This window comes from Asterias amurensis, chromosome 9, assembly GCF_032118995.1.
Source record: "Asterias amurensis chromosome 9, ASM3211899v1".
Classification (NCBI taxonomy): Eukaryota; Metazoa; Echinodermata; class Asteroidea; order Forcipulatida; family Asteriidae; genus Asterias; species Asterias amurensis.
In genome coordinates, this window is record NC_092656.1 from 13,182,551 (window position 1) to 13,199,086 (window position 16,536).

The window sequence follows — 16,536 nt, forward strand, 5'->3', positions numbered from 1 at the left end:
GCAACTTGTGCCATAAACGCTGCGCAAGTTGACTTACGCAGGAGTGTAAAGTTTCATGAAATCAATTGCTGGCTGGTAGAGGAGAACGCAACACCTTCAAAATTTCTCACCTTGAGTTTAGCCAACAATTACAAATTGACAAAATCAATATTTTAGTTTATTTAAGAAAACATACACTGACAGCATCCAAACCCCTACCCCTCTCCCAGCATGGTTTGTGTGCTCATGCAAATGCTGATAATTGCAAAAGGTCTCTCACCAAATTATGTTTTGAAATATTAATGAATAAATTTAAAGGGAAGGTACACTATTGATAATTGTCAAAGACCAGTGTTCTCACTTTGTGTATCTCAACATATGCATAAAATAACAAACCTGTGAATATTATAGCTCAATTGGTCATCGGAGTTGGGAAAAAACAATGAAAGAAAAACACCCCTGTTGGACAAATTTGTGTGCTTTCAGATAGGAATAAAAGACATCTAGCTAGAAGTCTTTTATTATTTTTGTGAGAAATTATCTTTATTTCAAAATCTATGCTACTTCAGAAGGAGCCGTTTCCCACAATGTTTTATACTATGAACAGCTCTCCAATGCTCGTTATCAAGTCAGTTTTTAAGTTAATATTTGTTTTGAGTAACTACAAAACGTGTACCTTCCCTTTAAATGCATGACTTATAACTAGTCTTACTGGTGTTTTTACGAGTTGCTTCTTTGCACCGCTTTCTTTCTTCGCACTCTTAGCGGCTGGTGTTTTCACAGCATCTCCTTTTCCTTTCTGTGTGTTTGGTGTTTTCGTCTCGTTCCCCTTTCCTTTTGGCGTTTTCCCCTCTACCTTGCCTGGTGTGGAACCAGCTTTACCTTTAGCAGCTGGAGTTTTACCGGTGGTGTCCACCACTGCTGCCGTACTGGCTGGTGTTTTTCCAGAGGGGGTTTTAAGCTCTGGTTTCCTGACTGGAGTTTTGCCTCGTGGTGACTGCCTTGCTTCAGCGTCACACCCTGGGGATCCAACAGCAGGTGTCTCGGGTTTGGATGTTACTTTACCAGCTTGGGTTTTAGTGCCTTCCTTTGGGGTTCCAAGAGTTTTACCAGCGGGCGTTTTTTTTAGGGCAGCTGGCGTCTTTATCTCTTTGGCAGACTGCTTTGCAGGGGAGGAACCCAGCTGTTTGATTGGACGGTCAATGTTTTCCTTGTTGCCAGCATCTGGTGTTTTACTAGCAGACTTTTTTGGTGATGTCTGTTGGTAAATTAACAACTTTTAAATTTGGTTCAATCTTTATTAACCAAACCTGCCTAACTCGTCACAGTACAATAACCCTTGAGAGACGATTCATTTATGTATAATCATCACAAAACGCCCATACATTGCTAATGTTGTACTTTTCTTTAATCAGATTTTGTCAGTTGTCCACAGAAAAAACATGGAAACAGACAATTTAGTTTTGCGTTTAAAAATTAGGATTTTATGATAACATTCTACATTGGAAACCTCTTGATGTGAATGGAAGAAACAGTATTTTTTGGTCGCTACACGTATGGGGTATATTGGTACAAGTTGCTTTTGCCGCTATGGTCTCTAAAAACACTGTTCATGCCTAAGCCTACATGCATGACATGTATGTCGACCCACTACACTATTTCAAAACGTTCTTGCAAATAAACAAACTGCAATACTCTTGAGTGTGATATATATTTTGGTTTTTGTGATCGATTTAGCTTGGTGCTCTCATTCGTGGCAGCGCAAGCTGTATCCTCCCCAGGGAGCAGGAGATGGTTTAAGGAATGAAATACAAGGCCAGTGACCAGGGTTTGAAGTGCAATGATAATTCTTCAAAAATGCGCTCTAACCATGTAAGAGTCGATATGATCATTATAAAAAACACTCACCTTAATCTTTGGGGGCGTGGTCTCTCTCGCTCTTAAAACTCGTTTCTTCTTTTCAGTTGACCTCGTCTTGAGTTGCGTCTCTGTGTCTGAAAATTGAGAGAAAACAATAAACCAAATAATGTTTAAAGGATTTGGGTACTTTTTGTAACACAAAACACAATATCCACGTATTTACATTAAACTTACACCGTCTGAATATAATGATAGTAGAAAGCATACCTAAAAATATTAGTTGCTGAGGTGCTGTGGTTTTTGAAAAATGAGTAAAACACTGTCATGAAAATATGTCTTTAACATGCTAAAATAATGTTTGTCTCATGATCACTGAGACGAAAATTATTTTCATAACATACTTTTTACTCATTTCTCAAAAACTACAGCACCTAAGCAACTGATATTTTCAGGGAAGCGTTCTACTATCATTATCTTCAAACGCTGCAAGTTTTGGTGTAAATCTGTAGAAATTGTGTTTTTTGTTGTACAAAAAGTACATAGACCCTTAAAGTCAAATCTGCAGAAAAAACCCATGACAAATCCAGCACAGTTTTTCAATGAAATCAGGGCATTACGAGAAAGCTTGATTACAAAAAGGGGCCAGAACAACATATCCTTTAGGTCTTTGCGGACTTACACCTGGTATCTCCATGTAGTTTCTTGTCCAAACAGTGGATGTAATAGTAAAAAAGAATGGGACAAAAAAGCAACTGTGAATTAGTACCAAATCGCTATTTTCTAAATAACAACAAATGTTTGTCTATCTTGGAGATTGTCCGACGACTGGTTGCCTGTAAATTGCTTAAATCCTCAGTGTGACAACATGCCCCTAAAATGGCAACCTTATAATAGAACTTAATCACGGTGCAACCATCTTGAATTTCTTCTATTGTTATCAATATTACCAAACCGAGGCTGGAAGAACAAAATAGTCTGGTTCCTAATTGCAAAATGATTTTTAGCATTCGCTATTGTTATTTGAGAAACATGACCACTATGGAGGTCTATTGAGGCAAACAGTTACCACTTTGGCTGCGGAGAGATTGCAAAGCTGTCTGCAAGTCCTTGATATCTTCATCATAGTCGCTATCCTCTTCGTCATAGAGAGCATCGACGTCTTCATCACTTCCTTCATCTTCATCTTCATCTGAATTTTCATCATCTTCCAGTTCCCATCCGATGAAATCATCACTATCCTCCTCCTCCTCCTCATCTTCGACATCCTCCTCTGCATCTTCAGCGGCGCCGTTAACAGGACTGTAGTCATCATCACCCTCATCATCATCGGATCCATCAGGTTCACTCTTACTAATCTCTAAAGAAATCACAATCAAACCAAATAATAATAACAATTATGACCATAGCGCTCATATCTTTCACTCAGTGATGCTCAAGGTGCTTCATCATTAGTGTTTTCCTGCAAGGTATAGACCTTGATCATGCTGCCGCCATCTTGGTCATGATCATCTTGTGAGAAATTCAAGATGGCGCTTCAACATTAGTGTTTTCCTGCAAGGTATAGACCTTGATCATGCTGCCGCCATCTTGGTCATGGTCATCTTGTGAGAAATTCAAGATGGCGCTTCAACATTAGTGTTTTCCTGCAAGGTATAGACCTTGATCATGCTGCCACCATCTTGGTCATGATCATCTTGGGAGAAATTCAAGATGGCCGCACCATGATAAAGGTCTATTGTTATGGTGCTACGTTAAGCTCAGGTGTTTTGAGTGCGAGTTTGAGTCTCACCCTTGACGTTTGTGTCCTTCAGCAAGACATTTAACCTTTATTATATTGCCTTCATATCGGACATAAAGCTGTAGGAGCTACTCGTTATGTAAAATAACCCCGGCACTACAATTATCATTAAGAGATGGGGCTTCCCCAAGGTGTTTCTGACATAGTCTGGCAGACACATGAGCAACCTAGCCTTGTACCTTTCAAGTTGTTGAACTAAATTAATTATTCAACCCTGAGAGCCGCAGCTCCCTCAATAAATATGAATTCTGTTTTTCACCTCATTCAAAGGTACTTTTAATTATACAGAGTTAGGTCTGTTTGGGGTGGTCCAAAGGTAATTCCCATACTAGAAATACTTTGCAGTAGCTGATGGATAGATTACATTATGTTGGCAGAAGTCCTTACCTAAAAATGCCATTCAAGGCTCGTGTAAAAATTATCTAGACAAAAATCTGTACATGTTTCAAAAGGTGTATACAATCAACAAACAGGTTTTTGTGAAAATTCTGCACCCTTTGTGCACAGCAGTCCTGGAGGACAAACATACCCAACTCGGCAACTTTCTTGGCTTTTCGAGGCTCAAATTCTTCCACCATGTCCACATGTTGACGCTTGGCATTGGTCATCTTCTGCTGTTTCTTGCGCTTTATTTTACCTACAGGTCAAGATGAATTGTTTAATTTTTAATTTTTTCAATTACCAACAAAAAGATCAAATTCTCTACAACAGGGCCCAATTTCATGGCTCTACTTACCGTACCGTAAGCAAAGAATCTGCACTATTCTAACAGAAGCAGGAATTTCCGCGCTTAAGTCAAAGCGTAGCTCACGGGGTAAAAGGGAATTTCGGCTTCTGCGCTTGCATTCTCTACGTTACTAGGCAATCTGTGCTTACACAGCTAGCACAGAAATGAATGATCTTAAGAATGGTGATCTTAAGTGGGAATTTGTCGGTAAGCAGAACCATGACCCCCAGATCGCAACCATGTTTACGAACAGAGGCATAAACAGTTAGGATCACTTCTTTCCACTGGGTTGGCGTGGGTTATCCCTCATTAGAAATTGTCCTCCCACATCAAAAACTGAGCATTCTTTTTCATTTCTTTATCATCCTGTTATGTATCAGAGCTTTACGCCTTGAACACCCAGCAGGGTGGATATGTGCGCATTACAAGTCTTATTATTATTATTATTATTAGAGCTACAGTTGTGCTGTCAGCGGGGCTGTAAGCTTCGTTATTGAAAAGCCAAGGGCACCAATGCATTTTCTCCTTGGTAAAGGGCACCCTATGACATATGAGGAAATTGTAAATTTCTACTGGAGGGCATTTCAAGGGCACCAAGGTACTGACCAGAGGCTCAGGCCTCTCTTTGGTGAATGATCACTTCAAAGAACAGCTGATAGTGGAAGTACATGTAAAAGTGTTCGCAAAAGAATCAATTTTGGCTTGGCTTGTTGTTGGTCCGTTTTTGTTCTTGTGTTGCCCTCCCTTTGTTAGGGGCTCTGTTCATTGTATAGCGCCTTATACACATGTAAATGCTTTGTATTATTATTATTACCAAAACTAACCATCTTTAGGCTTCCATTCCTCAATGTCATCATCATCATCATCTTCATCTTCAATATCACCCATGGCAAGCTGCTGTAAAGACATCTCGGTTTCACCTCCTTCATCCACATCATCATCATCATCATCTTCTTCTTCTTCTTCATCTGTAAGAAAACCAAACAAGTTACCGTAATTTTCGGATTATAAACCGCAGTTTGTATGTTGATTTTGACATTTTTTTGAACTCCTGCGGTTTATTCTCCGGGCCGCTTGTAAGCCGACGTATAAATATTTAAGAGAAAAAACGGCATTTTTTAAAAGAAAGATCGTTCGTAAAATATTCTAATAATAACTTACTTACAAGGACACAATTGGTAGTTACTCAAAATAATTATTAGCATAAAACAAGTAATGGGTAACGAGTAACAAGTAATGGGGAGAGGATGATAGTATAAAACATTGTGAGAAACAGCTCCCTCTGAAGTAACGTAGTTTTCAAGAAAGAATTCAGTTTCCACGAATTTGTTTTCGAGACCTGAGATTTTGAGGTCTCAAAATCAAGCATCTGACAGTGTCTGAAAGCACACAACTTTGTGTCACAAGGGTGTTTTTTCTTTCATTATTATATCTTAACTTCGATGACCAATTGAGCTAAACGTTTCACAGGTTTGCTATTGTATGCATATGTTGAGATACATGTACACCAAGTGAGAAGACTGGTCTTTGACAATTACCAATAGTGTCCACCGCCTTTAAAATACTTTGGGTTGAAACTGTATGAAAATGAAAAATCCTATCAATATAAACCCAGTGATGTGATAGGTTGTTGAGAAAATAAACTGAACAGTGAGCGAAAGTGTACAAGCTTAAAAACTTGTGAGCATGAAGCCCAATATTTAATTTTTTTTTTTTTTTTTTTTTTTGGAGGGGAGGGTAATCACATCCCTGATAAACCACAAGGGAAACTGGGTACATTTAAATGATTTTGGGGTTGACCAAAGAAAAAAAAACAAAAAAACTGAGACTCGAACCAACAACCTCTGGATTAACATGGGACGACATCCAGTAAGCAAAAGTCTGCAAAACAGTACATGTATCCGTTTTTTCTACGACATGTACATGTATGAGCTTCTGTTTTCATTGCTAACGTGTGTGCAAAGTACGAAAGTCGCGGATACGCGTCACGTGAACACAAAGTGTTAATGGATCGCTATCTTCAATGCAAAACCTCTCTATTATATTTAGTCAGACACCTGAAGGAGATACGCCTGCACAGCAGATACGCACACCTGACACAATTATTACTAAACAGGATTGCGAAAACTGAACCATCAACCTTGAGGTCCAAGATAGAGCTCAAGATACTCAGTTTGACACAGAGTGTCTAAGATTAAAGCCACCGGATACTTCTGGTTTGCTCTAAATAATAGTTAGAGTAAAAACTTATTTGTTAGCGATCAATGGAGAGATGTTGATAGTATAAAACATTGTGAGAAACGGCTCCGTCTGAAGTAACAAGACGTCGTTTTTGAGAAAGAAGTTTTTTCACACACATCATTTGAACTCGATTTCGAGACCTCAGAATGTGATTTTGAGGTCTCAAACTCAAGCATCTGAAAGCACACAAATTAGTGTGACAAGGGTGTTTTTTCGTCCATAATTATCTAGCAACTTCGACGACCATTTCAGTTCAAATTTACACGGGTTTGTTATTTCATGCATATGTTGAGACACACCAAGTGAGAAACCATAGCTACATGTATGACAATTACCGATGGTGTACATTGCTTCAAACCATGGAGGTCAAACAGAGTCTCAGACCTCGAGGTGAAAGACCAAGACTTAGGGTGTGTCTGAATTAGTGGGTATGTACGTCATCATGCGTTAATAAGTAGGACATCCTTAGCAACATCCTTTGCTAGTCGTAGCCATAGCTCTAGCCAACAACAGACCAATCCATTAAGCTCCGCTCCATTGCGTATTGACCAATCACAACCCATTGCACAAACAAAAGTCCGACACTATAAAGTCTGAGCAAAATCCCTATGGTCAGAGACCACACAGTGAGACCAGAAATACAGAACTACAGTAGATGATATAGAGTTATTTATCTGATGTTTATATTTATATTTAACTATCAATTAAAATAGTGAATCAATTATAAAATCACATGAAAAATATATTCAAGTTTAAAAATCTTGACAGACATGATTTGGTTTGCTTTTAGGCTTTTGTTTTGTCAATCAATGGTTTGTCTTTGTTCTTAATTTGTCTTAATTTTAACCTCAATAAACAAATAAAGACAGTACAGCCTTTGCTATAAAATATACAAGTAGGATTAATTAATGAGTTTTACAACAGAACAAAATACAGAGCACAGCACATTGAGAGGTTTATATTTTAATAAGGGAATCAATGTGTGGTGAACAGTGAAGAGGTTTTCAACTAGTGGTTTAATCCCAACGAGGCCTGGTTATTGATAATTTTACCAGGACGAAGTCGAGGTAAATTATCAAGAACCAGGCCTCGGCGGGTTTAAACCACTAGTTGAAAACCGATTCAACACACTTTGATTCCCATTCATAAATACCTTTTCGGTTAAAAAACATCAACACTTTTGGATCAAAAAGTAAAATAAATGCAAAAATTATAAATGTTCAACGATTTCTTTTAACACAACACCCCTCCAGCTATGAAATGGTAAGGCCCTCCGCCGCCCTCGGGTAAACAAATCCTTATAAGGGAGTGCAGTGCCTGTGGCGCGTATCGCGTGATGTGGCACAACTGTTTCAGCCGTTGCTCTCGACCAATAGGAATGAAGAAACTGTCTTATGAGCACAGGTGCAATCTCGCGTGTCACGCCCATGTTTCAACACTTTTTACTGGTCATAGACAAAGGTTTATACACACCTACGTGACGCGCTCTCCACCAATAAGAATAGCGAATTGTCTGAGGTATTTATGAATGTATAATAATGTGGTACACATTTTCTATTCCCTTGTTATGTACAAATATTTTAGCCAGCTAATGATAACAAATATTATACAATGAAAACAAAAACACAAAAGTCAACAAATGTACATGCAAATATTTACTAGTTTTGAGGAATAAAACCTTCACTTGTGCTAACGTGTTCTTAATTTTTCTGCAGCTTAATCACACTTTTCAAAATGTAATATATTTTTATAAGTATAAAAGTGAGATCATGTTTTGACTTTAGTCAGAGTAATGCCAATTTTTTAAAGGACAAATCAAGAAAGATACCATAAAAGTCACCTGTGAAGGTTTTAGTTAAATCGGGCATGATATTTCAGGTTACTTAAAGGCACTGGACACTATTGGTATAATTACTCAAAATAAGTGTTAGCATCAACAGCTCTCCTCCATTGCTCGTTACCAAGTAAGTTTTTATGCCCACAATTATTTTGAGCAATGACCAATAGTGTCCAGTGCCTTTAAGAGTCTGGGTTCCTGAAGAAGAAAAAAAGCAGGCAGGTTTTTCATTTTATCTTTTCAAGATGGCCAGCAATCTTTTAAAAATTGTGAACAACCATTGGTTTGTCCACTGTTTGTCGCACAATAATGAAGGAAATTAAATCAGACAAAACATTGAACATGTTTTCAGTGGTTTTATTTGAGTTTGTTCAGGATTAAAAACACTTTCACAAGAACAAAGGTAAATGTGTAACTGAACGATCTGTTCTTAACTGCGTAACCAGCACAAGCTAAATTCTCATCTTGAATTACATGTAGAAAAGATAGAATCCATGTGGCCCCCAGTTACATTGGCCAGATCGTTAAAAGGACGGAGGAAAGATACCACTATGCCAACCCGATCACCAGTAGGGACCAAAAACCAGCTAACAGCTGATTTCACAATGACTAGAATAAACATTGCCATCTAGTAGATGAATCACAATTTTTTGATTTGTGTAGTTCATAATCATAGACGTTAAACCAATGTTTGTATGAGAGAGATTGGCTGTTGCCAGCTTGGTGTTTATATCCCTTTGTGGGGGTTTGCCGAGTTCCCTTAATGGGAAGATCATTCAAACATACAGACTTCTTGATTTCAAGACATTGATTGCCAAGACAAATGACCACATTCACATGCTTTGTAGATCCTGCATCATCTTGTAGCGTAGATCATGACAATAATAACCTATGGCTTGCATCAACTCTCTCTTATTGATGTTGAACCGAGCTTTGAAGAATGCTGGCAAAAGAATGAAAGTACATAAGAGTAAAAACGTTTATCACAGGTTGACAAAAGTTTAAAAAGTACAGAAATTAAATATTGATATAGGTAATTTTGTCACATTGCATACACTTCTTCTGGGTCCAAAATCTGGTATAAAATTTGAAAATATTGGAGGCGACATCATTTATACAATGAAGAACCAAGGTTCTTTAAAGAGCCAATGGAGCTTGACTCATATTATTCCACAGTGTACCTGGAACAAAGTTTTCCTCTTACATGTAGAACCAAACTTTACCCGAACAATGAGGTGATTTAAAAAAATATGTTGTTTAACCGTCATTTTGGTTTTACCCATACACAGATGTGCGCCAGCTTTTTTTTCACTGCTTTTTTTTCTGAGTTCTGTAAAAAAAATTACTCGGGTTTGATTTGGACCCACGGCGATGAAATCTATTGATTACCTTTTAATGCTTCAACTACATTCTGATCCAGCGGTGTCCGCTCAGAGTGGCTAGCGCCAAAGTTACTTGCTCGACCCATCGCCAAGGTCACCCGATCGAAGAGGACATCGAGCAGGCGTCGTACGAAGATTGACCAGGACTGTTTAGAGGCTCGCTCTGCCTGGAGTAGGTCCCGTCGCAAGATGAAGACATCAAAACCATGAGCAAGGCGAATCTTTTGGTCAGGCATCTGAAATTGGAACAAGATTAACTGTTCAACTCGAACCCACACTCTGCTGAACAGAAACACCAGAGCTTTAATCCAGTGCTCTAAGCCGCTCGGCCACAACACGTCAATTTTCCAAGGCATGCTTAGGGATGTGAAAAAAGATCACCCATACATGCCATACTTAGAGTATGCTTTCATTATGGATAGTTTGTTTCACAAGCACACAGAGGAGAGGCGACAGTTAAAATAATCCCCTGGCTACCACTTCCCGGGTTGTATCAAAAACTTGGCTGTTATATCTGCCTGGCTACTCGGCAGCTAACGGTTGTATGGCTTCTGACTGGCACATCAAACAACATGTAGCTCAATTGGTAGAGCGCTGGCACATTAATCCCAAGGTCGTTGGTTCAAATCCCACTCCAGTATTACTGTCTTTGTTCAGCCACAAATTGGTACAGATAATGCGAACAATTTTAAGTCCCTTATTGAAAAAGAAAGGAAACAAAATCTCAACCATCAACACCCAAATAAAATTGTTATGATGAAATCTTGTCTGCATTAATTCCAAACTTACATTGATAGCACTACTGTTCAGATCAAACGCAGTCAGACTGGTCATATCGGATGCCACTGGTATACCGTCACTGGTACTTGCCCCGGTTCCTATACCGGTATCATCAGCCATACAGCTCCAGTATACACTGTCTGTCTCCGGCATGACAAACCCCTGAGCCCCAGCTCCTGGTCGAGGGTGGGGATTAGACTCCCCTGGGTAGGCGACAATGAGAGACGTTGGGACCAGGTTACTATTGTAACTCATGGATGGCGCTTGCTCGGTGGTGCTTCCACTTTGCTCTTCCTTAAACCCACTCACTGCTAGTGGGGCTTGAAATACTGTGGTCGACGATTGACCGCTTTGTTCCTGAGGAACCTCAACAGCGGATGGATTATGGATTTCTAATACCTCCGAGTTACCGCCATCTGAAAAATAGACGATGAGACGCTCTGATTATACGTCATGCACATTATTTCAGATTGTTCGGGAATTAATTTTGGGGTTGCGCGAAGAAAACAAAGTACTGAGTATACATTGCCAACACATATCCCCGATGCAAATTTAACATCTACCATGTTTACTAAAAAAATATCAGAAAGGATTTGAACCTGCAACTTCTGAATTAAAAAGCTACCCTACCCACTCTTCCATCTGGGCCAAATTTCATGGCTCGGCTAACCGCCTGATTCTGCAATTGCGTTCACCATTCTCTGCCAACTGTGCAAGCATTGACATTCTGCACTAGCAGGCAGAAGAAGGCATGGTATTAACCTGAATTACACAAGCACCTGATTGGAAATTCCCTGCTAACCCGTGTAATACTGTTATACACTTGAGATAAGCACAGAATTCCCCAAGCGCTGATTCGTCGTTATGATAGGCAGAGCCATGAAATTAGACCCTGGCCCTCTCAAATTTTCACATATTGTTTCTTTTGTTTCAACATAGAGAAACTGTGAAGCTAGGTTTTAAAGCAAGCTACTGTATAATACAAATGGTCTTTTCATTGTTTTTGAAGCACAAACATGTTCATACTAAAAAATAGGTTTCGGAATAAGGGTGAACTTATACTTTCCTGATCATTTACTGTGTTTTAACACAAAAGCAGCTATGTTAGCCTTCAGCCTTTTTTGAGTGACTTTGTTTCACAATACTACACAGAAATTTCCTTCAAAACGAACCTCATACCTGTGTGGCATTCTCTCATCTGCAAAACATGTCCCCCAATGTTCTTCTGAGCAGTGGTTTCAAAATGCCTCCTTCTCACGACAGCTGCCTCCGGTCCCCCGACCACGTTAGAGATTATAGGCTGGCTAGCACCACCTCCCATCAGGGTAGAGTCAGAAGTGTCTTGCAGGTTGATTCGGGAGTGTCTGGTAGGCGTAGGTTGACCCCTTGAGAAGGTAAGAAACCCGGCTTCTCTTGGAGTTCTCTTCCTATGAGATGCTGATGTGGTATAACCGGCAGAAGACTGTCCAGAGTGTGGCTTTGTTGAGTGATACTTTGATCTGGCCAGTATTGATTGATGATAATTCAGTCTCCCTGCTTTGACAACACCTCTGTGTTTGGACCGTATGGAGGGAACCATTCCTCTTGATAGAGAGACATGCTTTTCTGGGCACTCCTTTGCCTGCCTAATTTCCTTTCTCGTGCCCGGAAAGCCGACGTAAGAAGTGCAATCTTTGGCATCATTAGCGTGAGTTAACTGGTTCTGTGGAGCTGACAAATTGGTTTTGGCAATAGTTGAGGTGGCTGTTTGAGTTGTTAGAGGATTTCCCTGCTCATCAGTGGATGGCGAGTTGGTTTCCATTCCGGTTAGATCATATGACACCAGACGGCCACCTATTGAAGAGGTCTTTGCTGTCTCAAGCTGGTTGATGGCCTCCTGAGTACCTGAAATCATCGGTGAGTCTGCATGGGCTTGGGCAAGGACTGTAGATGGAGTTTCTGACCAGTTACAATATGATGGGATCCTCTCAGTGAGCAGGCTCTGTTTCTTCGAGACCCTGACACTTCTATGACGTAGAGACCCCTTTGACCTTTGACCTGTTCCCCTCAATGTCTCATCATCGATATACATGTAACCTCTGACGTTCCTTTTTCTGCTTATGAAAGTTTCTGCCTCTAAGTTTATCACAGGCGGCACCTTCCTTTTCTTTATGCGTAGTTGCCTGTCTGGCCATATAAACTGTTTTCTTTGTCTTTGTCTCACATCAGAGTACGACGCCTTTTGTGATCTTCTCCTTTGCCGAACTCTTTGCAGTTGATATGACCTTTCAACTTTGACCTGGGCTTCACCTGAAGACTCCTCGGCGGATGCCAACCCTGCATTCAAAAGAGATAAAGCTTCCACGTGTCACAGCAGTTCAAAAGATACAAATGTATAAAGTGCAATTGTCTATTTACTATATTGTAGCCGTCTTTAAATCTGGTATATAATTAAGTATAATTTATGTACAACTTAACTTTTGCTTCCTCTGAAATATTAAATATTTTGGTCATCTTTTTAAAATGATAAACTGAAAGTTGGCAAAGTCACAGTAAATGCCTTTATTGTTCCTCTTCTATCAATTTGCCCAAGGTTTTGATAGATACATGTAATTTGAAAGATTAGTATTTTACTTAGTGTGTTAATTAGTGTATGGTCAAGTTAATGACAAGACAAGAGTGATTAATACTTTTTCACTTTCAATTCAAACCAGGGCCCAATTTCATGGCTCTGCTTACCTCTGCTTACGGACAGAAGCAGGGAATTCTGCGCTTCTGTCAAACAGATTTAAAGGGTTAGCAGGGAATATTTTGCTTATAATGCTCATCCCACGTTACTTGGCATTCTTCTAGTGCAGAAATACAGCGTTTGCACAGTGAGTGGAAAATGGTGATCGTACACGCAGTATTTGGCGGTAAGCAGAGCCATGAAATTGGGCCCAGAGTCAGTCAGGATTATTTGCAGAGTTTACTTAAGGTCTAAATGTGTATACAATTACAATACAAACTTTTGGAACGATATAAAGAAACTATGTTTCTCTGAACAAAATTAATCGAATGGAAAATTTCAAGAAATGACAATGCCAATTTTCAACTTACCATTTTGTATTAGTCTTGCTCTTGAATAAAATTTCTCTCTACATCTTGCATTTTTTGTTTGCGCTTAGTGGATGATCCAAGTGTCTTGCCCCTAAAAACCTCTGAAGAAACTTGGCAAACAAAAAGGCGCATTGCACATTTATGCGTAGCCCTTTAATTACCAAAATGCTGGGACATACATGTAAACGGCCGGTGACTGCATTGTTTGAACACTCAAATGTAAAACACACCTTCTTAAGCTCTTTTCACACGACAAAAAAATTACCATGGTCCCTTGCTTCAAAATTTATGAGCGCTGCTTGTTAATTTGTTATCATCGTACGTGACCGATTTCGCAAGCGAAAAACTAACATCCATCATGCGCTATGACAGTTCACACATCACTGAAAACCAGCCAACGACTAGGTTCTCCGAAATAGGTAATACATTTTGTAAAACCAGTGGAGTTAGGTCGCTGCATGTTTTCTGGGGGAAAAAAACGGGCTCGAAGCCAGGAAAAGGTTAGCCAAATAAAACGGTCCAATCCACACTTAGTACTCTTGGCCCCAGAACCACCGTCCTATTTTTGCGTCCAATGAAGTTAACGATCTGCATCGTTCTCGATCAAGAAACTTAACAATTTAATGCTATTGTACATTGTAGATAGCCCTACTGCTGGAATTTGATTTAAAAACATCACACGTTTTGGGGTGAAATCAAATGATTTTCGAAGGTGAACTTTTCAAAATATCTTCAATTATTATCTATTATGTCTAAACAACTTGATCGTCACAAAGCTGCACATAAGTTCTAATGATTACGTTAGAAAAATTGCTTTCAAATGTTATCATTTAATAGAATCCAGCACCAGAACCAGCGTTTGGTTCGAAAACTAGGTTTTTTCAGGCTCCCTCAGCAATTTAACAACTACAACGGTACGATCAATTGCTACAACTTGGTTGGTACCAGACTTATCTACTCAGAGCACCGAGCAAATCAATCAAACTTGAAGCTCGTACATTTTGCAGATAGCTTTAAATAGCACAATATGCAGACTTACAATAGCGCACTTCGCAGGGCCTTAAATGAAAATTTACAACTTTCATGAATAAAGGAAAACAGCCTTTGCCATAAATCATCATTTGCAACAAACTTGGCAACAAATCGGGCATTTTCTAATCAATAAAAAAACTGGAAAGAGGTTGAACGTATTTGTTTCGGTTTTTTTTACCCCACGACTACCTTGGCACACTTTCGCACTGCCCATCTCCCAGGCTGTGCCCCTTTGTCTGGGTAGATCAGGGGTTAAAACAATCCAAGTTTGAAAGTGTCGACTGTTATTCCCTGGGTTGCCTCAGGGAATAGAGCAGTGTGAAAAGGACTTACATGTACGTAACATACCTTCTGAATTACTGGCTGCTTCATCAGAGCTAGATGCTTCATCCATAGACATCATATCTGGGTCCATGGACATGGGCTCATCTCTAACCAGATATCCTGTAAGGTGGATGGTAGCTGAAGAGAAAATTATAATAATATTAATAATAACGAAGTTTTATAGAGCGCACATATCAACACAAGTGCTCAGGGCACTATTACAAAGAAAGACAAAAAACAATATAAAACAAAATAAGGAGATGATAAACATTAGGACCTGCTGTTGATTTCACCAAACTCTTCTTAACTCAGGATGAATCTTAGGACTCATGACGAGTGAAGCTCCAAATCCATACACATTAGGATGCATAGAACCCATTATAATTTAGGACGAGTCACTCGTCCTAACTCGTCCTCACTCGAGATAGGATTAATCCTAGCGTTTCATGAAAATCGGCTGCATGGTTGTAGCTAGACCAGTTTTAGTGGTGGGCTATAAGTCACATTGTTTTAAGTCCACCAAACCTTGGTAAGAACAGGGGACCAACAAAATTATTCAAGAATATTTAAGTATGGGGGCGTTACTGTTTGTGTTATGGGGCCGTACAATAAGTTGAATGGCTGTTTGACTGTGTTCTTTCTCTGTGATATTTGTTACTCCTTATCATTAGCTGTGTCTCAGATCAATGCACAATGGAAAATATTTTAAACCAGAGCAAAACGAAAGAAACCTCTAGAGCGGGTCTTGAACTTACGACCCTTCTGGATTAATGTGCCGGTACACTACCAACTGAGCTACGTGGTCTGCCGATTTTGTCAAATCTTTATTCATAGGGGAGGGGTCACTAAAAAACCTGTAACTGTCATACTCGCCAGGGATAGCATCCAACTTTATGATGAAGTTACGGGTTGAATGGCTTCTGACTGGCACAAAGAAATGGACACAACTAAAGGACCAGAAGCATCGGTGCTATTTGGATAGTTAACATTGGTAGAGCGCCTGCAAGTTAATCTGGAGGTCGCAGGTTCAAATCTTGCTTCCCATTGTTTGTCAATCATGATTTTATCCTGTGGATTTCATAAAAATGGAAAACATGAAAATTTACCTCTTCCTTCACTGAAGAATGTGACTTCCTCCCCCTCGGTGAAGTTCAGATCAAGATACTGCTGGAATATATTACTCGCGTAGCACAAGGTACAGACAAGGAACTCCGCCTTGTCATGCTGAACCATCAGCTGAGTCATCTTAATTTTATCTCTCTCAGGAGCTGAAAGGGAAGTTAAAGGCAGTGGACACTATTGGTAATTATAAAAACATAAAACCTTACTTGGTAACGAGTAATGAGGAGAGGTTGATAGTATAAAACATTGTGAGAAATGGCTCCCTCTGAAGTGGAGTGGTTTTCGAGAAAGAAGTGATTTTCCACAAATTTGATTTTGAGACCTCAGGTTTAGAATTTGTGGTCTCGAAATCAAGCATCTGAAAGCACACAACTCC

At 39.5% G+C, this 16,536-nt stretch overlaps 1 protein-coding gene across 3 annotated transcripts in view; it reads right to left on the reverse strand.

The window, feature by feature from the left end:
* Positions 1–16,536, reverse strand: part of LOC139942034 (uncharacterized) — a 41,996-nt gene that overhangs the window by 11,653 nt on the left and 13,807 nt on the right. For 2 of the 3 annotated variants that reach the window (XM_071938709.1, XM_071938708.1), the window contains 6 exons: positions 16,145–16,306; positions 15,063–15,176; positions 11,784–12,920; positions 10,614–11,020; positions 9,832–10,060; positions 7,679–9,385 (listed from right to left, as the gene is read on the reverse strand). In XM_071938709.1, coding sequence (XP_071794810.1) covers positions 9,276–9,385; positions 9,832–10,060; positions 10,614–11,020; positions 11,784–12,920; positions 15,063–15,176; positions 16,145–16,306 — 2,159 coding nt within the window. In that variant the 3' untranslated portion in view covers positions 7,679–9,275. Of the gene's footprint in view, positions 1–691; positions 1,238–1,887; positions 1,974–2,905; positions 3,197–4,166; positions 4,275–5,188; positions 5,333–7,678; positions 9,386–9,831; positions 10,061–10,613; positions 11,021–11,783; positions 12,921–15,062; positions 15,177–16,144; positions 16,307–16,536 lie in introns of those variants that run through there. The other variant, XM_071938710.1, reaches the window with a different exon arrangement.